The sequence below is a fragment of the Lepidochelys olivacea genome (genome assembly GCF_965140295.1).
Source record: "Lepidochelys olivacea isolate rLepOli2 genome assembly, chromosome: 3".
In the NCBI taxonomy this organism is placed as follows: Eukaryota; Metazoa; Chordata; order Testudines; family Cheloniidae; genus Lepidochelys; species Lepidochelys olivacea.
The window spans coordinates 62,127,528-62,154,000 of NC_140413.1; the positions used below are offsets into that span (position 1 = coordinate 62,127,528).

Consider the following 26,473-nt stretch of genomic DNA (forward strand, 5'->3'; position numbering starts at 1 on the left):
GCTAAAGTAAAAAGGCCTCCAGCACATTTATTTTCTCTCTTACACCTGGAGAAAGACTGATTAAATACCACGTTCCTTAGATACTAATTTGTGTCCTAAGAGTTGGTCTAAACATACTAAGCAAAGATAAATAGCTCAGTGTACACTCCTTCAAAAAAGTAGATATTCACATTACAGATTTACTTACTGCAAATATCCACAAGAACTTGTTAACATTTAGTCCCAGTTGGCCTCCATCTAGATCAGTGCCCTTCAACTAGTGTGAATATATTACTTTTGAAGAAACACTGCATGCTAGACTATTTAGCTTGCACAAAAAGCTAAAATATTTGATGTGCAGAATGTTTGGTGCTGCTAGTTACAATGCAGCTATATTTAAAGCTTTCATCCCAAGCTAGCGAGAACTAAATTATTCATTGTCCTCAATTTACAATATTCAAATTATATATAGACAGAGAGAAAATGTTTTACTTTAGTAACCTCAACATAATGCATCACTGAATATGTAATGGAACTGAAATAAGCCATTAACATACATATCAAAATAAGCCATTAACATATGTTTCATATAGAGTTCATATATTATTTCTTTAATGAAATAATTTACAAATCAGTGTTACCCTGCTTTCCATTTGACCCAGTTTAAAAAAGGAATGCACTGTGCAGTTGTACATCACATGCACAATTTACATATAATGTTAAATACTTCAGTCATGAGGGTAGATTTTTCTCAACCAGGCTTGCATAATGTATTTAGATCCATCGTATCTACTGAAGTAAGTTGTCAGATCAGGATTGTGTATCTGCAGAAAGAATTTTACAAATTGATTGGTAACACCAACATTACTGAAAAAGGCTTGGTGATTTAACTGGACTGTAGCTATTAAGATTAATTTAAAAAAAACCTCTTGAATAGCTGTTAGTAATTGTTTCTGTGGCACAAACTCGTGAAGTTAAAACTGAGAAAAGCATGTACAAGTACACTGTATATATTTTAGTTTTTCAAGAGGTCAAAGCACTTTGACAAATAAGCCTCACTTCGGTCAGGTAGTTAGAGATAAGAAGACTAAGTGATTTGTCCAAATTGGACTAAGTCAGTGAAATCCAGAAATAAAGCCCACCTTTTGCAACAGCCTATTCACAACAGACACCAAATTGATATTTTAGAAAATCCCAAGGTCAAACAACTGGACCCTAGAAAGATGAAAGTAGGCAGCACCTAAATAAGATTATTAGCATTCTATACCGACTTAAGATATGTATACAAAAAGTATAGCAAAATCATTCCATTTGCACCTGTACAATTTATGTAACATTTGCATATCTGCTTTTCCTATGACCTTTCTCTACCATTGCAGAATGTTTACCTATTTAGTCTATACTGAGTAGGTCAAAAACCTTTTTGATTACAAAAGGGTAATAATTTAAAATTAAAAAGGACTTCACTCTTACAAACAAAGATACTACCTCTAATCCTGTAATAATTGTTATCTCCTCCTCAGGAATGTAAACTGTAGTCTTGCCAAAGCTGTTGGCTTGGTTAATAAGAATTCGGTAGTGAGGAGTATCTCTTAGACCCTGTAAAAGAACAAATAAAAATAAGCCACAAGAAAGTATTCACATGAACATGTTACACTTCAGGAATATTTTCCTTAGACACAGACAAAGTCCTATCCCCCTAATATCTTAAATCAAAATTTAAGAAAAAATAAAAAGAGTCTTATAACAAGTTAGCCTTCTGGAAATACTCGACCTTTTACACAGGCAAACTGCTTTTATTTTGTGGCAAGTTTCATCACCATTAACTTCTGTTTTACATTTATATAGTTATACATTTCTTATTAAAAACTATATGATAAAAAACCCTCCTTGGCATAGCTGAAGCACTTCTGAAAAGTCAAGATCACAAAGGACAAGATCCTCAGACTTTGATTAGTCCCGTCTGCGCCACCTCAAGTGGAGAAAAGGGGACTTAGAACTTCTAGGGAAAGAGAAATTTCTTACCTGACAATTTTCTGTTACCAGCTTCTCTCCAAATTCATTACTAATGGGCTACTGCCCCCCACCTATGCAATTCGGAGACAGTCCAGTGCGGTTGTTGGAAGCTTCAGGATTAAGCTCCGCCCTTCAGCTTGGGCCACCAAAAGAGTTCTACAGTTGTAGCAACGCTCCAGCAAACCATTATTAGCATTAAGACAACTTGAGATAATGTATTAAATTAACCTTAAGACAAGTCTGACTTTAGAGAAAATTTTCAATTTATATTCTGGTCATTTACCAGACTGTTAGGGTGGGTTAAATTTTAACAGAAAAATTATCTGGTAAGAAATTTCTCATTCTGTTGCACAGCTTTTCTCCTCATTTATTACTAATAAGACGCAGAGAACAGTGAATCACAGAAGTTGGGGGATGAAGGAAAGGATAACCAGAGTTAATTATAGTAGAACAACAGGCAGGAATGAAAATCCCTATCCCTCCCCCCATGTAGTGTTTTATAAACTAAGGAGTTATGTGGGAACCAGCCCAGTAGCACGTAGCCATGTTGCTAGAGTGCTTGGTTGTAAGGTTCCAAATAAATGTCCTGGAGAAACTTTTGTCTAGCTGAGACCACTGGCACTTTGTGATTATTATATTTGTATTACAATAGCATCTAGAGATCCTGGCCCCATTGTGCTGGGCACTGCACAAACAGAGACAGTCCTTGCCCCAAAAGAGCTTTCTCAGAGATATGTTCTAGGAATTATTTTGGGGAAGTTCTGTGGTCTGTGTTATACAGGACATCAGATATGAGATGATCACAGTGGTCCCTTCTGGCCTTGGAATCTGTGAATCTATGTTTCCCCTTGCATCAGAAACATACATTTGACAAGATCAATGAATGAAATATCCTGTTTGAGTTCTATATGGCTACCAAATTGTAGCAGAGGTTAATGGAGAATCCATGATGAAAACTTCTATTTTGGTGCCCAGGCTGTTAACTGTAGGTGTTCCTGGTCTAAGTCCTTGCTTCAAGCGATCTAGTGTTTTCTGCAGACACAATGTGGGATTCTTAGATATCTAGCAAGCCAAAATGCCTTCTGGGCTAATGAAGGACTAGGAAGAGGACTTCAACTCTTCCTTTCCCTTCTTTCTATACCCTTTATATGGACCATCTTGAAAGGTAGCAGATTATTTTCTGTCCATTGACACAGAGAAACTTTGACCTCTGGTTACTCCTTGGTTTTGGAAAGGTTATAAACTCATGCCTCAGTCAAAAGCCAACCTCTAATGGCAGGTAAAAGGAGACTTCCTCTGTGAGTCCTGTAATTGAGGGGTTTCTTTCACCTTCTGCTGATACAGTTGATACTGGCCACTGTCAGACAGGACACTGGATTTGATGGAGCACTGGTTCAGTCCTATATAGCCATGTTTGTGGGGTGCTTTTTAAAAAAGAACAAAAAAAAACACACACATCCTGATAGAGATGTCAAAACCAACTAAAAGAGATTTTGGAAGTTTGTCTTCCAAGTATGAAAATGTCAACTGAAAATTGGTTTTTCAACATGGTTGTACCTACCCACAAAGGGACATTTGGGTGTGATCTGAGAATGACACCTAATTACACAATGCCATCCACAGCCTCAGAAACAACTCTGACTTCATAATCAAAAAGGCTGACAAAGGAGGTGCTGTCATCATCATGAATAGGTCGGAATATGAACAAGAGGCTGCTCAGCATCTCTCCAACACCACTTTCTACAAGCCATTACCCTCTGATCCCACTGAGGGTTACCAAAAGAAACTACAGCATTTGCTCAAGAAACTCCCTGAAAAAGCACAAGAACAAATCTGCACAGACACACCCCTGGAACCCCGACCTGAGGTATTCTATCTGCTACTCAAGATCCATAAACCTGGAAATCCTGGATGCCCCATCATCTCAGGTATTGGCACCCTGACAGCAGGATTGTCTGGCTATGTAGACTCCCTCTTCAGGCCCTACGCTACCAGCACTCCCAGCTATCTTGAGACACCACTGACTTCCTGAGGAAACTACAATCCATCGGTGATCTTCCTGAAAACACCATCCTGGCCACTATGGATGTAGAAGCCCTCTACACAAACATTCCACACAAAGATGGACTACAAGCCGTCAGGAACAGTATCCCCGATAATGTCACGGCAAAGCTGGTGGCTGAACTTTGTGACTTTGTCCTCACCCATAACTATTTCACATTTGGGGACAATGTATACCTTCAAATCAGCGGCACTGCTATGGGTACCTGCATGGCCCCACAGTATGCCAACATTTTTATGGCTGACTTAGAACAACGCTTCCTCAGCTCTCATCCCCTAATGCCCCTACTCTACTTGCGCTACATGGATGACATCATCATCTGGACCCATGGAAAAGAAGCCCTTGAGGAATTCCACCATGATTTCAACAATTTCCATCCCACCATCAACCTCAGCCTGGTCCAGTCCACACAAGAGATTCACTTCCTGGACACTATGGTGCTAATAAACGATGGTCACATAAACACCACCCTATACCAGAAATGTACTGACCGCTATACTTACCAATATGCCTCCAGCTTTCATCCAGACCACACCACACAATCCGTTGTCTACAGCCAAGCTCTACGATACAACTGCATTTGCTCCAACCCCTCAGACAGAGACAAACACCTACAAGATCTCTATCAAGCATTCTTACAACTACAATACCCACCTGCTGAAGTGAAGAAACAGATTGATAGAGCCAGAAGAGTACCCAGAAGTCATCTACTACAGGACAGGCCCAACAAAGAAAATAACAGAACGCCACTAGCAATCACCTTCAGCCCCCAACTAAAACCTCTCCAACGCATCATCAAGGATCTACAACCTATCCTGAAGGACGACCCATCACTCTCACAGATCTTGGGAGACAGGCCAGTCCTTGCTTACAGACAGCCCCCCAACCTAAAGCAAATACTTACCAGCAACCACACACCACACAACAGAACCACTAACCCAGGAACCTCTCCTTGCAACAAAGCCCGTTGCCAACTGTGTCCACATATCTATTCAGGGGACACCATCATAGGGCCTAATCACATCAGCCACACTATCAGAGGCTCGTTCACCTGCACATCTACCAATGTGATATATGCCACCATGTGCCAGCAGTGCCCCTCTGCCATGTACATTGGTCAAACTGGACAGTCTCTATGTAAAAGAGTAAATGGAGACAAATCAGATGTCAAGAATTATAACATTCAAAAACCAGTTGGAGAACACTTCAATCTCTCTGGTCACTCAATTACAGACCTAAAAGTTGCAATTCTTCAACAAAAAACCTTCAAAAACAGACTCCAACGAGAGACTGCTGAATTGGAATTAATTTGCAAAAGGTCCCCCCCCCACTCTCTTGTTGGTAATAGCTCACCTTAAGTGATCACTTTCGTTACAGTGTGTATGGTAACACCCATTGTTTCATGTTCTCTGTGTATATAAATCTCCCCACTGTATTTTCCACTGAATGCATCCGATGAAGTTAGCTGTAGCTCACGAAAGCTTATGCTCAAATAAATTGGTTAGTCTCTAAGGTGCCACAAGTACTCCTTTTCTTTTTGCGAATGCAGACTAACACGGCTGCTACTCTGAAATCTGTCCTCAGAAGGAAATCTCTGCAGGTTCATTTTGAGAAACCCACTCAGGATTAAGCTGATGCATGGCACCAACAATCCTAGCCATTAGAAATAATTGGCTACTGATGACTCCTCAGGAAATGATTAATGCAATGAAGTTTTGGGTCTTCTCAAATCTTTACCATTATGGTAAAATTACAGCCACATCCATGTCTGTTTTCACTGTTGGGTGAGCAATTCTCTGCATTGGGAACAAAGTCTTTTCTTTATTTTGAAGAACTGGTAGCTATGAATCCTTTCCAGCAGCAGTCCAGTTATGAATGGGTCTATTTCTCTGGACAGAGTACAGATTGATTGGCATGTTTATGCCTGGGTATAGGTGCGTAACATGCAACCTGTTCCTTGCTGTGATTATTACCAGCCACTTAAGACTCTGGGTGTAGAAGGTGGGTCTGAAGGAAGAGTCTTTTGTACAAGAATTGTGAGCTTTTGCACACAAATACTCTTTTTCTCTTTGTCATGCTGAGGATTTTGTTGATTTGGAGGAAAATCTATATAGGTTTCTTTGGGAGCTTCTGCTGCAGATTTTTCCTTCCAACAGGATAATGGTCCCTTCTTGGATACCCTTGATGTTGGCAGCAACCAAGAGATTGTTGTGCTGGCTTTGATAATGAGGGCTGTGGCCTCTCTACAGTCTCAGCTACTAATTTATTTAAGGTTTCCTCCAATAGCGCCTCTCTGTAAGTCTGAATGCACAAAATATCAGTTTAGGATGAGTGATGGTTATTCTTGGGTGAAACATAGCTTTCTTATAACCACCAAGTTAGAATCCATTTCCAGGATGGGCAGGGATGGTGTCCCTATCCTCTGTTGCTAGAAGCTGGGAATGAGCAACAGGGGATGGATCACTTCATAACCTGTTCTGTTTATTCCCTCTAAAGCACCTGGCATTTGCCACTGCAGAAGACAGGATACTGGGCTAGATGGACGTTTGGTTTGACCCATTATGACCATTCTTATGTTCTTAACCTGAAACATCTCACTCCAATCAAGGATCAGACCCCTAGATAAATCACTTGTTTGCCATTAAATTGGCTTTCCTTACTAAATATATGAAAAATGTTTGGTATATGTGAGGCTTTGAAATGACTGGGCAGTCTGTCATCACTCTTATAGTCTATGGGGTCTTTTGGAAAGAAGTACCCATCTGAAGTTTTCACTATGTCTTTCACTGGTTGCACTACTGCTGCACCAACCATAGGCTCCCAACATTTCTGAAATTTCTTTGTATTTATATTAATATTTTAGTTTAATATTTGGTTTAATTAGATGTCCTCATGTTGATCTTAAGATACTCTCAAAGGAGGCATCAATAGAAAACAACATTTCTAATAATGCTTAAAAGGGAAGCTATTTTATTAATATTAATGAGTTTGCAAGCCACTGCCATTCTGTTCTGAGAAAGTCTTGTAGGTTGCTTTGGGGGCTTGTTGCTGTTTGGTGTTGTTGTTGGGGCTTTTTTTGTTTGGTTTTGTTGTTTTGATGTTTTTTGTACATAATGTACGAGTGGTACTTCTTCCTCTGGCTGTTTACAGGGCGAAGGTAGTATGCTATTCATCCTGGCATAGGGCCCACACAACAGAAGAGGAGTACTGGTAAACGTACTGGATTGTGGAAGTAACTGGCTGGATGTTCCTGGAAGCCTGAAAGCCTGCCAACCTGCTCCCACAGGCTTAATTAGCACCCAATTAAGTATTACAGGAGCAATTTAGTACCACACAGGGCTTTACTCAGTAAATCTGAATTATTTTGAACATGGGAAGGGATTTCTCATGTATGCCTCTGTAATCCCATGAATGTGCACCTTTGTGGGGTGTAGAATCCTCATGTGCTTGTGTTCTGGTTACAGACTGCCTGAAGTGCGTTTACAGCTTTAATGTGGAGCCACTTTGTGGAGCTGGGGAGGGGTGGAAAGAGAGATCCCTTTCCCTGCAGAGCAGGGGTTTATGGCTGATGATCAGAAGACACAACTCCCATTCCACTGCTGCCTCAAATCTCAGCCCCTTTCCCTGCCACAGTGAGGGTCCTTGGGCTGAAAGCCACTGGTACAATTTGCATTAACTGCATCCTGAGGCAGGGCTGCACAAGGGCCAGGTTTCTCTGCACGGTGGAGGACAGACATGGAGCACGATACAAAGCACTCAGAGACTTGATGTAGGAGAAAAACACCAGCAAACACTCCCTCCAGGGGAGTAGGCAAAAGAAGGGTTAGACACCTGATTTTCACCCCACTTGTTCATTAAAAATACTAATTACTGCCTTGCAAAGGACACACTCACTTTTGCTTTTCTGAAACCTGAAGTCTTTGGGATTTGCAGAATTTACATGAGTGTCACAAGAATCCCCTGACTCTCAATGGGAGGAACGGGAAAGGGAAATATACAGAAGCTCTACTTCTTTCCCCAGGGAGCTGAGGCCCCATGTCAATGTGTGGGTGGGGCAGGGAGAAGACTACTTAGATCCTTTCAGGGAGTTTTCCCTTCCAACCCTAGGTCTGTTGTGGGACTTACTCCCTGAGCAAGCCCAATAGCTTTCTCCTCATCCTTAGACTCTCTCCCTGAAATCTCAGTAACTCTGGACTGGGCTTTTCTGTGTTGGAGTTGTGGCTCCTCAAGGCAGGGTGGGGACCCAACATACCAGTCCGCCTCTGAGCCCCATACCCTGGCAGTGTGAGGGTCAGCTAGCTGGGAAGAGGCAGGGCATAATTCACCCTCTGTAGAGTCTGTAAATGCTGCCTCACATAGGGAACCCCACTTAGAATTCAGACAGGTGTTTGCAGGACAGCTGAGAAAGGGCAGAATCTGGCAGGGAGGCGCCGCCGCACTGGCAGATCCAGGTGGTTGAAACCACTACGCTGCTATTTACCTGGTCTTAGGTGAGAAGTAGGGGAGGAAGATTACAAGTTGCAACTGCACAAAAACAAAAATAAAAGGCCAGACAAAATGGCTGGGAGAAACTGAACCACTAACTTTTTGCAACACTGAAGAGAGAAAATCTGGTGGTCTGAGCTGAAGGGTGGAGCTTAGTCCTGGAGTGTCCAGCAACAACACTGAACAGCTTCTGAATTCCACAGGTGGGATCATTAACCCATTAGTAAAAAATGGGAGAAGCTGTGCAACAAAAGCATATGGTGGCACAACTTTGCACCACCAGCTCCCTCCTTCACAGGGTGTCAAAGGAAGGGACAAGGCAAGAACACACTATTTTCCTCCAGTGATTGTGGTTCCAGTTCTGGGCATACATTTAGAGCATCCAGCTCAGCTCCCAGCAAGCCCATGGTCAGGGAGGCAGAAAGGTGGGCTATTTGTATTATCTTAGTATCTAGGAATTCCAGTCATGAACCAGGGCCCCACTGCACTAGGCTGTCCTTGCCCCAAAGACCTTACAATCTAAGTATAAGATGAGACAATAGACAGGTACAGACCGGAAGTACAAGAAACAATGAGATGGTATTTGTCAACATGACAGGCTGCTGGTGCACTAATACACACCTAATCTTTGTCAAGTTTTTGTAGACATCATCGCAAAAGAGAGTTTTAAGGAGATTTTTAAGGATGATGATGAGATAGCTTTGTGATGTCTACAGTGAGGTCCTCCCAAGTGTGAAGGGCAGCATAGAAGAAATCATGAAGGTGCATATTTGAAAGTTTAACAAGTGGGAAATGGAGGATGGCATCATAGGTTGATTATAGGCAGGAGTCAACATCTTGATAGTGAATGAGAAATGATAGGTTATGAAGGACCTTAAAAATGAAGACAAGTAGCTATGTTCCCCTAAAAATGATTAGGGGACTGGAACACATGACTTATGAGGAGAGGCTGAGGGAGCTGGGATTGTTTAGCCTGCAGAAGAGAAGAATGAGGGGGGATTTGATAGCTGCTTTCAACTACCTGAAAGGGGGTTCCAAAGAGGATGGCTCTAGACTGTTCTCAATGGTAGCAGATGACAGAACGAGGAGTAATGGTCTCAAGTTGCAGTGGGGGAGGTTTAGATTGGATATTAGGAAAAACTTTTTCACTAAGAGGGTGGTGAAACACTGGAATGCGTTACCTAGGGAGGTGGTAGAATCTCCTTCCTTAGAGGTTTTTAAGGTCAGGCTTGACAAAGCCCTGGCTGGGATGATTTAACTGGGAATTGGTCCTGCTTTGAGCAGGGGGTTGGACTAGATGACCTTCTGGGGTCCCTTCCAACCCTGATATTCTATGATTCTATGATTCTATGTTTAATGCAACAGAAAAGGAGAGGCAGAGAAGGGATTAAGAGAGAGGTGATGTGGTCAAAAGGGCAGGCTAGGAGAACGATCTTTGCAGCAGCATTCTAAATGGATATAAGTGGGACAAGATTGCATTTGTCAAAGCTAGAAAAAAGGATGTTGCAGCACTGTGAAAGGAAAGGTCATATCTTAGATATGTTATGCAGAAAGAACCTGCAAGATTTAGACAGATGTAGCCTTGATGTGTGGACCTACAGAGGTCTGAGTCAGATGATGCCCAGTTTATGGGACTGGGTGACAAGCAGACTGGGGGTGTTTTCCATAATAATTGAGAAAGGGGAGGTAGTGGGGAGGATTGGAGGGTAAGATTGGCAGCTCTGTTTTAGCCATGTTGAGCTTGAGTTGACAGCTAGACATCCATAAAGGAGATGTCCGAGACAGGCAAAGTTTTAATTTGGACAGAAAGATAGGTCTGGAGTAGAGAGGTAGATCTGTGAGTCATCAGCACTAAAAAAATTTGTTTACAGATGACATTACCCAGAGATGAAGTGTAGAGGGAGAAGACCAGGGGACCACGGTATCTGGAAAAAGAGAGCCCTGTAGATCCCACTCCCTCCCGAAAGTTGGAAGGAGGATGAGGATACTGAAAAAGTGATCAGAGAAACAAAAGGAGAATGAGAGTTACAGAAACCAGGGGAGGACAAGGTTTCAAGATAAACAGTACGGCTTACCATGTTGAAAGCAGCTGACAGGCCAAGGAGAATCAGGAAGGAGTACTCATTCCTAGCCAAAGCTCAGAAGAGGCCGTAAAAGACTTTGTGTGAGTGATTTCTGTGGAGTGCCAGAGGCAGAAGCCAGATTGGAGAGGGTCTAAGATAGACTTGGAAGATAGGAACTTCAGACAGTGCATTCAGTGATCTTAGAAATGAAAGGTAGAAGGGGAATTGGCAATAGTAGGCCTAGGTGTGTGTTTTCGGAGTGTGCGAGACTTGTGCATGCTTGTATTGTGAGAAGAAAGAGACAGAGGAAAGTGGAGCTTAAGGAGAAAAGTAAGGATGGAAATGAGAGTGGGTATGAGAGAGATCAGGAAATGAGATGGGGCAAGTGGAGGAGAGCAGCTGAGAAATGTCTGCATCTGTGACGGGGAGATGGAGCAGAAGGTTGTAGGAGGGGAAGGGGAAAGAGAAGGCAAGTCACATAATATTTTCAGTTTTCTCTTGGAGGAAAACTGGCATGATACTGTGTGGAAAGAGCCATGGAAGGTATAAGGAGCATGGCAAATTGACCGCTGGGATTACAGACATGGGATTCAATTAAGTTGGAGAAGTAGAGTTGTTTAGCATGGAAGAACTGAAGGAGGAGAGAATAAATTTGTTGGGGAGAAAGTCTGGTCACAGGATTTGAGCCAGAGATGCTCCACATAAGAGAGCAGAGGCAGAGGAAGTGAATGTTGAGGGTGACCCATGGCTGGGAGTTGGCAGGGTGGACCTTGTGCTGGAAGAGAGGGGCAAAAGAGTTGAGGATAAAGAAGAATGAAGCATGAAGAAAATCAACAACGAAATCAATGGAAGAAAGGGAAGAGACCAGAATAAATCAACACTGATGGACTGGAAGTCATGGAAAGGCCGAGTGACAAGGCGAGGGGTAGGGACTGCTGGGAAATATTGAAAGAGACCCAAGTGATAGTTGGAGAGAGAGCAGTGCTTTGTGAAGACCAAGTCAAGTGAATTACCCTTTTGATGAGCAGGAGAGTCGAACGAGGGCTGCAGATCAAATGAAAAGATGAGGGCAAGACGACATGTGGCTAGGGGTCAAATGGTCGTCAGCATGGAAGTTGATATCACTGAGGATGAGTGTGGATGACTGTGGAGAGAGGAAGAGCAAGTGACAAGTGTCGCAAGCAGAAAGGAAGGCGGAGGAGGAGGAGTTGGGGGAACTGTAGATAACAGCAGCATGGAAGGAGAGAAGAGTTGGATGCTGTGCTTTCAAAAGCGGGAAGGGGGAGAGGTTAGAAATGGCAGGAAAGAGAGGGGAAAAGCCCAATAGCACCACCATGGTCTGATCTAGGTGGGGAGTATGACAGGAGAGGTTAGATAAGAGAGGGCAGCTGCAGAGGCAGTGTCAGATGAAGGGATCCAGATCTCTGCAAGAGCCAAGAACTGGAGGGAGTCAGATACAAAGAACTAGAGATGGAGTGGGTGTTCCAGAGACAGCAAGAAAAAGTGGAAGGAGGGGGTGGTGTGAGGTTAAGAATAGTGGCATGAAAAGGGCAGAGCTGATGGCAGAGGTGGAGAAGGTGGGATGGAAGGGAGGGTTAGGACTGGGGCAAATGTTACCCAGAGGTAAGGAGGATGTGGGACTTAGATTGGGGGTGGGGGTGGAAAGAGAGGAACAGGTAGAAATGGTAGGAACTGTAAAGGGTTAAGGGTAACCAGAAAGAGGATATGGAACTTGAGGAGGAAAGGAGGATGACAGATACTGTGAGGCAGAAGAGGGGTATGGTGAAAGCCAGGGTCAGTGGCAGGTGGACAAGATTGCAATTAAAATAAAAATAGGTCTGAAAGTATGCTCTCTGCCTGGTGCCAAGTCCCTGCTCTCTGGGCAAAGTGTTATGGGCAAAGCTTCCCAATTACAGTGCTCTTTGGTGTAAAATCATCTTCGTCTCCCTGCCACCTGAGCTTTGCAGAATGTGAGCTCAGTGCAGCTGAACATCAAACTCACAGATTACATAGCGTTGCACTATTATAGCAACACTATCAACTTAAATTTGACCTCCCATTTCAGAATATACCAGAAGACTCAGGCTGTATAAAAATTTGAATAGAAATGTTTCACAATATTAAGAATTCCAACAATTTTGAAACCCAAACAGTGTAGCACTTAAAATGAAACTGAATAAACACATTTATCTATGCTTGGACAATGAAGACAGTTTCAGAGTAGCTGTAAGCAGCGATAGGTAAACTGGATTGGAAAAATTCTCAGTCAGTTCTAATAATCAGTAACACAAGGAAATAGGTCACAACATGTAAAGTTTACACTGTTCCTTTAAATACACTCCTGTGTATTAAAGAAAGGAATTGTAATTCATTAGTGTGTCATGACATCCCTAACTGTTGAAGTTTAAACAATCAATACTGCTGCAGCATGCTCTGCTCTGGTGGCAGACAAAGAAGAGCAGAGGGACTGATATCATCTGTGCAGATCATGGAAACAAGATTCAGTGTATCAAATTTCGAATAAATGTGTGAATTATGTGGTTGAGCTATATTTCCACTTCTGCAATCAGAGTTCCATAATTCCATTATTTATTTTTGTGGTCTCGGTAAGTAAGTTTAAAATATACCAAATCTCCCAAAAGACTCATTTATTCCTCTTTTTGTTGTGAAATACCAGGTTAAAAGTGAAAGCTAGAAAATAGTCAGAATTTTTCTGAACATCAGCATCTTAAAGAATTCTGAGCAACCCTATTTCCTCATGTTCCACAGGTACAGACTGCCCAGATAAGTCTAGGCTGATATAAGTAAGGTTTTCATCACCAGAAAAGTTTAGCTACTTGTTTGGCTATGACACTCAAGACAGCCAGCCTTATCCCATATCAAGAGTTGTGGTGCTTTCCTAAAAAAGCTAGCAAGTAATTCTGTTCCTGTCTTCTACTCCCTTTTCCACACCCAGGACCACTTTTTCCCTTACCCCCAACCTCAAACAAAACGCAGCACAGAACCAGCATGTCTCCGCACCACAGTGTACTGCTGGAGGAAGTTAGACATAACAAATATGGTTATTAACAACACAAAACTATTTCTATTTAACATTTGACTGTTTCACAGCCTGAAAACCACTGCTCTTGTCAAAAGAGTGAGGTATGTCCAAAGATACAATATTCTGGGTGTTCTCCCTTCTTCCTGCACCCCCTCCTTTTTTTTTTTTTTTGATAAAGTGATCCATTACAAAAATAAACTTTGTGCCAGTTCTAGAAGAAGTGTCAAACATCCTTATGATGTTGTGACCTCTAGTACTAATATTCAGATCCATACTCAGATATGTGAATTTTCAGTAGTTTTCTTTTACCTCATTTTAAATCCCTTGGTTTTTACTGAAGTCAGCTGTTATACATTTTTAGTTACTCTTTCACAGTTATGCTGTTTGATTTAAAAATATTCCCCCACACACACACTTTAAAAAAAAAGTTAATTAGAAAAGCATCAACAAATTACTAGGGTTTAAAATTGACAAGTAACAACTGTCTCTTACATAATGGTTTTCATCAGTAGATCTCAAAGTGCTTTACGAAGGACATTGATATATGGAAACTGAGGCACAGAGTAACTGGCCCAGGTTAGTAATAGCAGACACAGAATTAGAACTCAGGTCCTCTAGAGTCCTAGTCAAGTACTTGATCCTCCAGGCCATATTACTTGTACTAGGAAAGCAGATTTATGTAGCTTGAGTATATAACATCAAGATTACGTCGTTACTCTTAATGAAAAAAAAAAAGAGTAGTTATGGAATCAAAGAACCATAGGGTTTAGAAGGGACTACAAGGGTCAACTAGTTTAACTCCCTGCCAAGATGCAGGATTTATTGGATCTAAATCATCCAAGACAGATGGCTATCCAGCCCCCTTTTGAAAATCTCCAGTGAAGGACCTTTCACAACCTCCCGAGGCAGTCTGTTCCATTGTCCCACTGTTCCTACAGTTCAGAAGTTTTTCCTGAGATTTAATCTAAATCTGCTATGCTGTAGTTTGAACCCATTGCCTCTTGTCCTGCCCTCTGTGGCAAGAGGGAACAACTTTTCTCCATCTTTTTTATGGCACCCTTTCAAGTATCTGAAGACTACTATCATGTGTCCCCCCGCCCCCAGTCGCCTCTTTTCCAAATTAAACATACCTAGTTCCTTCAGCCTTTGCTTGTATGGCTTGCATTCCATCCATCTGATCATCTTTGTTGCTTGCCTCTGGATTCTTTCCAGTTTCTCACATCCTTTCTATACATTGGTGACCTACTCCAGCTGAGGCCTAACCAACGCCTAGTAGAGCAGTACTATCCCCTCCCATGACTTGCATGCTATGCCTCTGCTAATGCAACCTAAAATTGCATTATTATTTTTTTGTAACAGCATCACGTTACTGACTCATGTTGAGGTTGTGATCCATCGCAACTCCCAGATCCTTCTCAGCAGTGCTGCTGCCAAGCCAGTTATCCCATTCTGTATTTGTGCATTTGTTTTTTCTTCCCTAAGTGTAGCATCTTACATTTCTTTTTATTGAATTTCATTTAGTCATCTATAGCCCAGTTCTCCATTTTATCAATATCCCTGTGAATTTTAGCTCTATCCTCCGAAGTGTTTGCAACTCCCCTGCTCCCAGCTTTGTGTCATCCGAAAATCTGATCAGTAAGCTTTCTGCTCCTAAATCCAGGTCATTAATAAAGATGTTAAACACCAGACCCAGAACAGATCGAACCCCACTTGAGATGTCCCTCCAATCTGACATTGTTCCATTAATAGTTATTATTTATTTGAGGTTGTTTAACCAATTACCTGTCCACTTAATGGTAGTTTGCCAAGTTATGCAGGCTTCCTTCCTCTAACAATTCAAACAAAATCAGGGAGAAATATGTGTTTCAAAACAGTCAGATATTGGGGAAGCATACGTTTGTTATGTTATGCTCTCTAAGCAGCTTTTAAAATTCGATTAATTCTATTGGAAAATACTGATGTTTGAGCCCAGTGGGTTTGCCATCTAATCTGTAGGGATTTTACACTGGATTTTCCTTTTCTATTCCATGATGGCATCAGCTGCTTTTCTGTTTCCCTTTCGTTTGCTATTTAGACATTACTCTGGCACTAGACCAATAGCTATCTAGGAAGTTCCTAAACATTCTACACATCTGATAGTAGGAACTACTAAAAGTTAGTCAGCCAGAATCCACTGTCTCAGACAACCATCTGCAATGGTTTTAGTCTTCCCTGACTTGCATAAATGTCCTAACCAGTGTTCATTTCTAGAATCTTGCTTAGAGACACTTTCATGGAGGTAGAAAGTCACAGTATATAAAGAAGGGAGACTTGGAACAAGTTATCTGAATTATGTTGTATAAATATTAATAAAGCAAGAGTTAAATACTTTCAGACCTGTTTCTCTGGAGGATATTTGTGCTGCAGCCATTCTTCTGGAGCTCTAGCTTTTATGTCCCAGCCAACAATGACTCCTAAATAGCCAAGTCTTCTGTGTACTATCACCTGTCCCACATTAAACTGAACAGATTCTGGCTTTGGACTGTGAATGTGAGTTGATTCTAGTAAAACAAGAAAACAGGTTTAGCAAGGAAAAAGTGTTTGATCAAGTACAATGGCAAACATTTAATAGACTTTACTTGTCACTGGATGTCCAACAGAGTAAACAGATTGGGCAATTAGATTACTTAATAAAGTGAAACTGGGAGTATGAAGGCTAACAGTCTTTAGTACAAACAGATAGTTTGCTATTAAAACCAAACAGCATTTGTTCAGGATGTTATAATATTTCATAAAGCAGCATTCATTGAGGAAAATATTTTGGTACATGTATTCATTTATATTTTATGTTGTATCCTGGAATTAAATTAGTGGGATTTGGGAAATCATTAAGACAAAATAAATATGTTGACAACTATTTGTTTTCTTCAATCTTAATTGATGCAATATTTTACAGTACTACAGAGAACTGGCTTTGACTCCATAGTTGAGGCTATATGAGTTTATCTGTTTTGTGTTTAATGGTGACCCTTTACTTTTTAACTGAAGACAAACAAAGCTTCTTTCTGCCTGAAATTTTTTCCATTCAGTCTCTGTTCAGAGGTGATTTTTGAAGAAAATGAGAGCTATTTGAGTTTGAAGACTGATAAAATGGTACCTTTTCTCTGTTTTATTTCAGTCATAAATCAAACAACTATGAGAATATCAATGTTTTATACACCAGTGCTCCCTGAACAAGCACATATGAACATTTTTAGCGAAGTGTGAGAGATGGCCTCTGCTTGTTTGTCATTTAGGAGATAAGTCTAGCAACGCATACATTCATACTCTGAAACGGTCCAAAATAAAGTTCAAAAGGATTGAAGACTTCAGTCTTTTTTAGAAATGAAGTTTCCCCAGTACCTGCAAAATAAGCATGGATTTCTTCTTCATCTTCAACACCTTGAGTTCTCTTTTCTCCATAGTACCAATTCCTAAAACAATGAGTGTGATCAAACAAGTTTGTTAATGTCTGAATATTTGGATTGGATTTATAATAAATCAGAAAACTGGATAAAGAGTTGTTTGAATAAGGTGATGTTGCAAAATGGTTGATACAAAATTCAATGCAGTTTGAAGCAAAGAATGACAGTCTTATTGGACATTGCAAAAGACAAAGTGATTTGCTCAAAGAGGGCAGGAGAGTATAAATATTATGCATTGGAAATCCACCGTGGACATTGTAATTCCACAGTTGCATGTTAGATCTCCCCAAACAAAGAAGACAAACAGGTATTCTATAGATGAGATGATATGATACAGAATTCCTTTGGAGTCACACTGTGGTGCATATTGTAAATTGTATGTGGAAACATTTGAAGACATGTTGGTATGTGTATTACGAGTAGTTGCCATACCCAATGTTGTATTTTTGCAAATTAAGATGCAAGCTATCTAAAAATGCCAAATGGAGTTAAACCATTTTCTAGTCTAATAGTTCTCATCCTCTAAGTAAATAAGTACAAAAACTTTAAATCCTTAAAATTAAATGTGCTAAAACAAGAGCCCTTTGCCCCTTTTAAATATTTGAACAAAGAGTTCACCTTGACCAACACTAAGTTGAATGCCAAGTTACAGCTCAAACCAAAGATATACTGCTGAGTTGTAAGAGTTTATATAAATACAATAGGACAAGTTTTTGAACATACAAAGCATGGTTTAAAGGAACAATCAAAAACTGAATTCAATTAAAGCCCAGCTTTAGGGCTACAATGAATGCAACTTCCCTTTTATGCTAGATCTTAGTCATAGCCCAAGAAAGGTTGTGGCTTTCATTTAAATTTTAAAAAAAGAAGAGCTGGCTCCTTTTACTGTTGCTGCTGTCTGTTGAAAGGGAGAAGGACTAGGAAGTCAAAGACGTTCTGCAATGCACACTTTGGTGGGGGCACAGCGAGGTGGTTCCAATCTCTCTGCTGCCCTTCTCAGTGGTGTTGATAGGAGTGCTCTATAAGCTAATGGCATCTTGTATGCAGCTTTTAACAAGTGGTGACAACAGATACCCCTTGGGATCTTTTCCCATGTATGTCAGTCAGCTCTCTGTCAATACCAAGTGCTTATCGTTAGTTACAGCATCTCCTCTTCATATATCATTGCTAAGCCCTTCCCAGATCCTGCTTAGACAGGAAGTAGGAGCAAGTTCTACCAGATTCCTAGAAAATCTCCATCTGGATGAACTCTGTAAGGGCTTAAGGTTGGCAAACACTTTCTATTGCAAACACTGAAGTGTAAGCGTTCTGATCTGCTTGATGAAATTGCATCCAGCATGGAAGGTTTGGGAAGTCCAGAAGTATTAGTTTTTAAAATACTAAGAACTGATAATTAAAAAAGGTATTAAGAAGAGAAAGCCATTTTATGGGGGCTAAATAATCCTCAATGTGGTCCTTTTGAGACCGTGGGAGACCCTAGATATAGGGTGTCTGGAATCCTATACAAGGTCATAGAAGGTTGGTGAGAAGTGGGGTCTTTGTGGACGTTTGCAGGCTGTGCAAAGAGCTCATTCCTCCTTAGACTGTTTCCCCTAGAAGCCTCCAGGGAGGCAAAGCTCTAATTCTGTGAATTTTCTAGGCCTCATGGGGTCTAAGTAGTGGTTTCTTAGAACTCTGCGTAGACCCTTTATAAAGCCTTCATCAAAATACACGAGTTAAGAACTCTGCAGGGTTCCAAACAAACATGGACACCAGTTTTAATAACTAAATTCCCACAGTGCTCCCAAACTAATGAAAGGCACCAATCTTCACCAAGACATAAAAATGAACTTTTTAGGCCAAGTCACTTTGAAATTATGATCCAGAAAAGATTATACAATATCCAAGCAGCAAGTTTCCCCCATTTTTACCCTTATATTGCCCAGGTGCTTTGCCTGATTTACCATCAAACCACACAGAAATATTATACCCAGTATAAGATGACCATGCACATTGAATTTTAGATGGATCCAACCTGATCCTGCAAACATTTATGCACGTGTTTAACTTCATGAACATGGGTAATCCCACTGGCTTCACTCATAGAGAGATTTAAATTAGAAGATTAATACAAACATTAAATTGATGTTGTGATTTATCTTCAGGCAACCCCAAGTTGAATGCTCAAACAAAGTAAGCACATAAAGGTCTTTATAAACAGAAATTATACCCCAAGACTGTCCTCCTCAAAAGGAGGACATTTTCCATGGCAGATTTTTTCCTTGTCACTCTTATTTCACTTCTATAGCACACTCTTCAGTTAAAACAGGCCAAGAGATAGGGAAGCTGGAGTTAATGGTAGGATCAATGTAAAACTTACTACAGCATAAATATGTAATGTCCTACCTTGTCTTTGGTATCCACAGCTTTAGATGATCTGTCCATGCATCCAGACTCAAGTAGGACTTTATAAAACTGTTCCAATAGCCAATTATCCTTTAGTAATAAAGATGGTTGTCACATGGTATGAACATTTGATAGTATACTGTATAAAATTGCTTTACATAAAATTAACATACAAAAATTGCTTTTATATAATTAAAGAGAAGTCACTGACGGAACATTTATTTGATAAAGACTCTGTTCTCTAGACACATTGAGAAATAAGCAGATAATTTTTCAGTGGTCACTTGCTCCAAAAACAACCTAATTTTTGAAGATGTCCATTTTTATGCCAAGATGCTTCCTGCCTTTACTCAGGCTGTAGGAAATGGCCATCGGTGGTTCATCCTGTCCAGAGTCCTCTCTTCGAGAGTGGCCAGCACCAGATACTTCAGAGGAAGGCAAAGAAATAACAAAATGGACAATTATGGAATAAGTTTCCTGTACACAGTTTCTTCTAAATCTCACAGTTAGTGGTTTTCTCATGCAATAAAATATGAGGGTGTGTTCTGTTCTCTTATCAGTTTAAGACAGGGTATTCTCATTCATATAGACAGTCTAATCTGTTCAATCCAACTAGGTTTTTGGCTTCAGTGATGTTTTGCAACAATATCATAGCCAATGTAATAGTAAGATTTTAATATTTGAATTGCAAACAGGTTATGTATCAGTTGTACAGATCTCTCTCTCTATGCTGCTCACCTTTAAAACATCAGTGGATACACAGATACCTGAAATTAGCATAGCCTGCTCTTTATATTTAGGATGAAAATATTTGTGGTGACTGTTGGTAAACAACAACTTTTTAAAATAAGTAATATTGTACTAGTCACTATGTATTTAATTCTTTTCTGATTGCTGTTCTAAGTCATTATTCACACTCTACTACATTGATTTTTATTGCTAAGGCCAATGCACTAAATCATACTCCAAAAGGAAATACATTTGAATAGTAAGTTTCAACAAGACAAAGGAAAGTCAAAAATAATGTTATTGATCAAGCATTTCATTCGCACCTTTCAAAGAGATTAAACCCATGGTAGCATTTATTGGAATCTCCAGAAGGGCAGAAGCATATTGAGATATGGCCATGCTAACCATACACACAAGGTTTTATACGGAGAAAAACAAAGGCTATTATTCAAATGCTGTAGGGCATCAAACTGCTTAATAAATTCATATTAAAACACAAAAATGTATGAGATATGATCTGAATGGATTCTTCTAAGGATGGCAGGAGGGCATCCCCACCCCAAGCCTTGGGGACAAAAGTGTAATAAGGGAGGAGGGAGAGAGAAATCTTGCTTTGAATATATTAATGTAGTGGGGAGGAAAAGTGTTACAACCTTTGTGTCACTTGGAGGCGCTGAGCAGAGTCTGTTCCATACCACTGGGATATGAAATACTGTGCAGGAAGTGCAGATAGCAGCACACAAATCTGCAGAACTGTAGCTGTATTAATCTGAGGCATTCCAACAGTGAAACCTCTTCAGAGATGCTTCCCCTCTCTGTCATCAGCAAAGTTAAAAAAATAAATAAATACAAATCAGTGATTGCTAACATCACAGTTTAAATTCCATTCACTAGGTACTGTTGAGTCACAAGATATTTCACACCTTGGACTACACTTCAATTACACTCAAAGATTGTTACCTGCATGAGGTGGTGGCTCACAATGAAGTTTATTAATAAGGTGATCTAGCCTCACCACCCCACGTAAATAAAAATCTAGTGAAGGGTCACATATGAATATATTCCTTTCCTCCTTTTGAGGGTGGGGTTTGAGATGAGAGAACAGCAGGTTATGTCCTCTCATCCACTCTAGACTTGAAACAAGAACCTGATCTACAATACCAACTAAGACAGAAATATACACTCTGCTTCCTGTACCACTGTCCAGGTTCCTTCCTCACTCTGAACTCTAGGGTACAGGTGTGGGGACCTGCATGAAAGACCCCCTACGCTTATTCTTACTAGCTTAGGTTAAAAACTTCCTCATGGTACAAACTTTGCCTTGTTCTTGAACAGTATGCTGCCACCACCAAGCGTTTTAAACAAAGAATGGGGAAAGAGACCACTTGGAGACATCGTCCCCCAAAATATCCCCCCAAGCCCTACACCCCCTTTCCTGGGGAAGGCTTGATAATAATCCTCACGATTTGGTACAGGTGAACACAGACCCAAACCCTTGGATCTTAAGAACAATGAAAAAGCAATCAGGTTCTTAAAAGAAGAATTTGAATTGAAGAAAAAAAAGTAAAAGAATCACCTCTGTAAAATCAGGATGGTAAATACCCTACAGGGTAATCAGATTCAAAACACAGAGAATCCCTCTAGGCAAAACCTTAAATTACAAAAAAAACACAAAAACAGGAATATACCTTCCCTCCAGCACAGCTTATTTTACCAGCCATTATACAAAAGAAAATCTAACAGATTTTCCATCTAGATTACTTACTAATTTAACAGGAGTTGGAAGGCTTGCATTTCTGATCTGTTCCTGGCAAAAGCATCACACAGACAGACCAAACCCTTTGGTCTGACCAAATCCCCCCCACTCCAGATTTGAAAGTATCTTGTCCCCTCATTGGTCATTTTGGGTCAGGTGCCAGCGAGGTTACCTTAGCTTCTTAACTCTTTACAGGTGAAAGGGCTTGCCTGTGGCCAGGAGGGATCTTATAGCACTGTATACAAAAAGATGGTTACCCTTCCCTTTATATTTATGACAACCACCTTAAAGATAATTAAATGAATTTAATGTTTGAGAGATGTGCTGCATGGACAGCCCTGAAAAACAGTCCTGTTTAGACACAACATTTCCGGCATGAACAGTGGAACTCTGGTCTTTAGTATTGCACCCCACCCGCCTGCCTTAATGGTTTGCTGGAGAGGCCTTCTTTTAGGATGATATTGGAGTGTACTCACATGGTAACTTGCCAAGATGGACATACAAGAATGCCAACTGCGAGGGTGTTTTTGTCATGGTCATATCAGTGCATTACACAGAGGACTGATTTCAGAGTAACAGCCGTGTTAGTCTGTCTTCGCAAAAAGAAAAGGAGTACTTGTGGCACCTTAGAGACTAACCAATTTATTTGAGCATGAGCTTTCGTGAGCTACAGCTCACTTCATCGGATGCATACCGTGGAAACTGCAGAAGACATTATATACACACAGAGACCATGAAACAATACCTCCTCCCACCCCACTCTCCTGCTGGTAATAGCTTATCTAAAGTGATCATCAAGTTGGGCCATTTCCAGCACAAATCCAGGTTTTCTCACCCTCCGCCCCCCCCCCCCCACAAACTCACTCTCCTGCTGGTAATAGCCCATCCAAAGTGACCACTCTCTTCACAATGTGTGTGATAATCAAGGTGGGCCATTTCCTGCACAAATCCAGGTTCTCTCACTCCCTCACCCCCCTCCAAAAACCACACACACAAACTCACTCTCCTGCTGGTAATAGCTTATCCAAAGTGACCACTCTCCCTATAATGTGCATGATAATCAAGGTGGGCCATTTCCAGCACAAATCCAGGTTTTCTCACCCCCCCACCCCCATACACACACAAACTCACTCTTCTGCTGGTAATAGCTTATCTAAAGTGATCATCAAGTTGGGCCATTTCCAGCACAAATCCAGGTTTTCTCACCCTCCGCCCCCCCACGTACAAACTCACTCTCCTGCTGGTAATAGCCCATCCAAAGTGACCACTTTAGATAAGCTATTACCAGCAGGACAGTGGGGTGGGAGGAGGTATTGCTTCATGGTCTCTGTGTGTATATAATGTCTTCTGCAGTTTCCACGGTATGCATCCGATGAAGTGAGCTGTAGCTCACGAAAGCTCATGCTCAAATAAATTGGTTAGTCTCTAAGGTGCCACAAGTACTCCTTTTCTTTTTACAGAGGACTGACGCCATCAATTCATTTCAGAGACATTCCCCCTCCCTCTCCACAAATGCACTTTTGCTTTTGTAGGAAAAACCGTAAGTCACTGACGGGAACATTTTTTCCCTAAAGACTCTGTACTTTATATATGGAGAATTAGTTTTTGGATGCTATCAGGCTGAGATGGATTTCACCTGGCAACCAACAAGCACCTGCACTATGTTTAAACATCTATCACAATTTTCTATATCAGAACTAGAACTTCCTTGCTGAGATTTTGGAAAGATTGCCTGAAAGATACCCAGTGTACAGGTTTACTTCTCCTACAGCTTCTTCCCTTCATTTAAGCATCCCTTCTTCCCCTCAAGAGAGTCACTTTGATAACATGTACTCCATTTCTGTTTTATTATTCTCCTGTTCTGACTCTTCATGCCATACTGCCAGGCAAGTTATTATTTCTGTTGCTCCTATTTCAGTTCACACTATTTAAATTGTCCTTTTATTAAATATTTTAGCACTCATTTACTCTACTATGTTAACAATTTGGGAAGTTAGAATTGTGGAAATACTTGGCAAAAGACTGATTTTTGACCCAAAAGATAAAAGCTGGAATTTCTGAAAATGTTTGTGGAGGGCTGGGGAACTCAACAGAAGCCCTGCTAGCTGCACTGCTTTGTGCACTAGCCTGCGGAAAAGACTCCGTTTCAGATATAAAATTGTTCACAAGTGAAACAGGAAGAACAGTCTCAGCCTAGTTCCCAGCAGATGTTCATACATCTTACCAGTAACCACAAAATTTGCCTGATTCATTAAATATAGGCCAGCCTCTACTGTACAGAGGGCTAGGACCGTTAATTATGGGGATGTGATCATGTACAACAACTCAGGGTTATACCTGTATGAAAAGGAAATGGCTGCACTGATTCTTGAAGAAAATCAATTACACAGACAATCCACAGATGAAAAATGGAATGGAAACACATGCAGCTTGGTTAATAAGACTCTCTCACTCTCTCTTTTTTTAGTTTACCAAAGACATATTTTACATATAAAAGATAGATTTGTTTAATTCTGCAGCAGAAGCCTTTAACATGCCAGTCAGATAGTTTGAGCCCCAAATGTAGGTAATTTAAAAGACAGTAATAATCCACAAAACCTAACTGGATTCCACCCCCCCCCCCCCGATTTAAAGAGCTATTGAGGTTTTTAAAGGCTAACCCAGTATCCTCCTGCGGCGATTCCGACTCAAACGCTGCATTGTGCTAAGGCGTGGAGCCAGACTAGTACTTTACCTTGGACAAAAAGAAAAACAAAAGAGCACAAACGTCGAAAAGTATGCAGTCAAAAAAGGGAGCACATAGACGTCGAAAAGAGTAAATAGTTTAATTCTGGGGAAAAGATTTGTAGCCAAAACGACTCGGGAATAAAATCTTCCTTCCAAATCCCCACATTCAGAGTGGCGAGGGAAAAGAGTCCCTCCCTGTTAACAAAGATGAGTTCAAACCCCGAAAAATTATGGGGATGCTGCAGACCATCTGTAAATTCCCTGCTCGGAGATGCTGGGTGTTGCTTAAACTACTATCCACGTGCCACTGGGACCCCGCTCCAAAATCTCAGCCAGCCGGCGGCCTCGGAAACTAACTAGAAAGAGGTCGACCCGCTAACCGGCTAACTGAGAGGCGCCGATAGCTGGAGCGCGCTGGCCCCAAAGGGAGACGCAGCTAATCCCGCCGGACAACTTCGGCTCCAGGCATCCAGCGCCACCTGCGCGCCATTCACCCCCAGCCCAGCCCGCCCCGCGCTCGCGGCCCAGATGCCCGGGGGGGAGGCAGCGTGACACGTCGCCCGGCCAGAGGCTCCTCCACCCCTTTGTCTCCCCAGCCCGCGCCGCCAGAGCGAGCCGGGACCCTGCCCCCAGGGGAGCAGAAAGCGCCTCCCCCTCCCCGGAGCACGCGCGTCCCAGCCGGCCACTCCCGCCTCGCTGGCTCCGGGCGCCCCGGCACCTTCCCGGCCAACAGGTGCCGGAGCCCCTCGGCAGCGCCCCCCTGGCAGCCCCTCTCCGCAGCATGGGCGTGTGGGGCACAGACCTGGCCACTGGCTCCGCCCTGGAGGCGCCCCCACTGACGGCCGCTATCGTGGCACAAACAGCCTGTGCCGGGAGCCCCGGCTCCCTGGTGCGCCTCCGAGCCGCGGCTCCTCCCCTCCCCCGCGGCCCTTCCCGCCGCCGCCAGGGGAGGGGCTGCACGCGAGAGACTCACGCGCCTCAAAGCGGCCGCCGGCTGCCCCGGTGCCTCGCTCGGCGGCGGGAAGGCTCCTCGCTTGCTGGGCCGGGCTGACAGGGGGCCGGGCTGCGTGTCCGGCCCCGCAGGGAAAGAGAAGCGAAACCTCTGCAGGAGACGCCACCAGCCGCCTCAGCTGGGGACACGTGCAGGGGAGTTGACTCCCTCGTCAGCTCCCTTCCCCCCGGGCTGGATCCTTTCACCAGAGGGATAACAGTGAAATGTTTGAAAGGACCTTTCCCAGCTGAAATCGGGTCAGTGGGGGAAAAAAAAAGAAAGCGTGATGGTTTCAGTGCCTAACTTTAATCCTGGTATTTTATTCAGAGTCCCCTTCTTCTAAAAATTACAGTTATTACTAAACATGTACATTAAGGCATCAGCCTACATTATTCCCCCTTCCTTTCCTCCAATTGCTGTCTGAAAGATACAGGCAAACAAACACCCCACATATGGTCAATGCAAAACTCAGTGGGACTCTATTCATACTCACCTGCAAGATCAGGGCCCACAGGGGAATTGACTGACTAGGCAGCAGTAGATAAGGCACTGGGCTGAAATTCAATAGATTACAGCTCTATTCCACTGACTTGCTGGGTAACCTTGGGCAAAGCACTTAATTGCTCCATTCTTCAGTTTCCCCATCTACCCTTTGCTAGTCTTGTCTGCTTGTGGTGTAAGCATTTCAGACCAACCACTGTGTGTTTATAGGATGCCTCAAACCATGTGGCACTGATATTAGTTGGTTCCTTTAGGTGCTACTATAATATAAATAACAATATACAAAGGAAAAC

The 26,473-nt window shown here is 41.9% G+C and overlaps 1 protein-coding gene across 6 annotated transcripts; it reads right to left on the reverse strand.

Moving 5' to 3' along the window:
• Nucleotides 1-578: 578 nt before the first annotated feature.
• LOC311518455 (F-box only protein 21-like) lies at nt 579-25,808 on the reverse strand. Of its 6 annotated transcripts, XM_084624289.1 has the most exons (9): nt 25,491-25,651; nt 24,622-24,695; nt 21,782-21,856; nt 20,859-21,020; nt 19,477-19,566; nt 17,030-17,100; nt 16,025-16,188; nt 1,468-1,578; nt 579-803 (listed from the first exon to the last, which is right to left on the reverse strand). In XM_084624289.1, exons 4-9 carry the CDS (start codon nt 20,981-20,983, stop codon nt 708-710), a joined length of 657 nt encoding a protein of 218 aa, XP_084480415.1. In that variant the 5' UTR covers nt 20,984-21,020; nt 21,782-21,856; nt 24,622-24,695; nt 25,491-25,651; the 3' UTR covers nt 579-707. The 6 variants fall into 6 exon arrangements, with proteins under 6 accessions (XP_084480415.1, XP_084480414.1, XP_084480416.1 ...); XM_084624288.1 differs by lacking the exon at nt 24,622-24,695; XM_084624290.1 differs by lacking the exons at nt 24,622-24,695; nt 25,491-25,651 and adding an exon at nt 24,696-24,711.
• Between the last annotated feature and the right edge of the window lie 665 nt (nt 25,809-26,473).

What these genes read in the sequence shown, in the direction of transcription:
- LOC311518455 (XM_084624291.1), bottom strand. Translation starts at nt 20,983, where the DNA reads ATGCCTCAGATTAATACAGCTACAGTTCTGCAGATTTGTGTGCTGCTA. An exon ending in AATATCCTCCAGAGAAACAG is followed by an intron (nt 1,579 to 16,024) that starts GTCTGAAAGTAT and finishes GTTCTTTTACAG; the next exon opens with GGTCTAAGAGATACTCCTCA. An exon ending in CAATTATTACAGGATTAGAG is followed by an intron (nt 804 to 1,467) that starts GTAGTATCTTTG and finishes TTCTTTCTGCAG; the next exon opens with ATACACAATCCTGATCTGAC.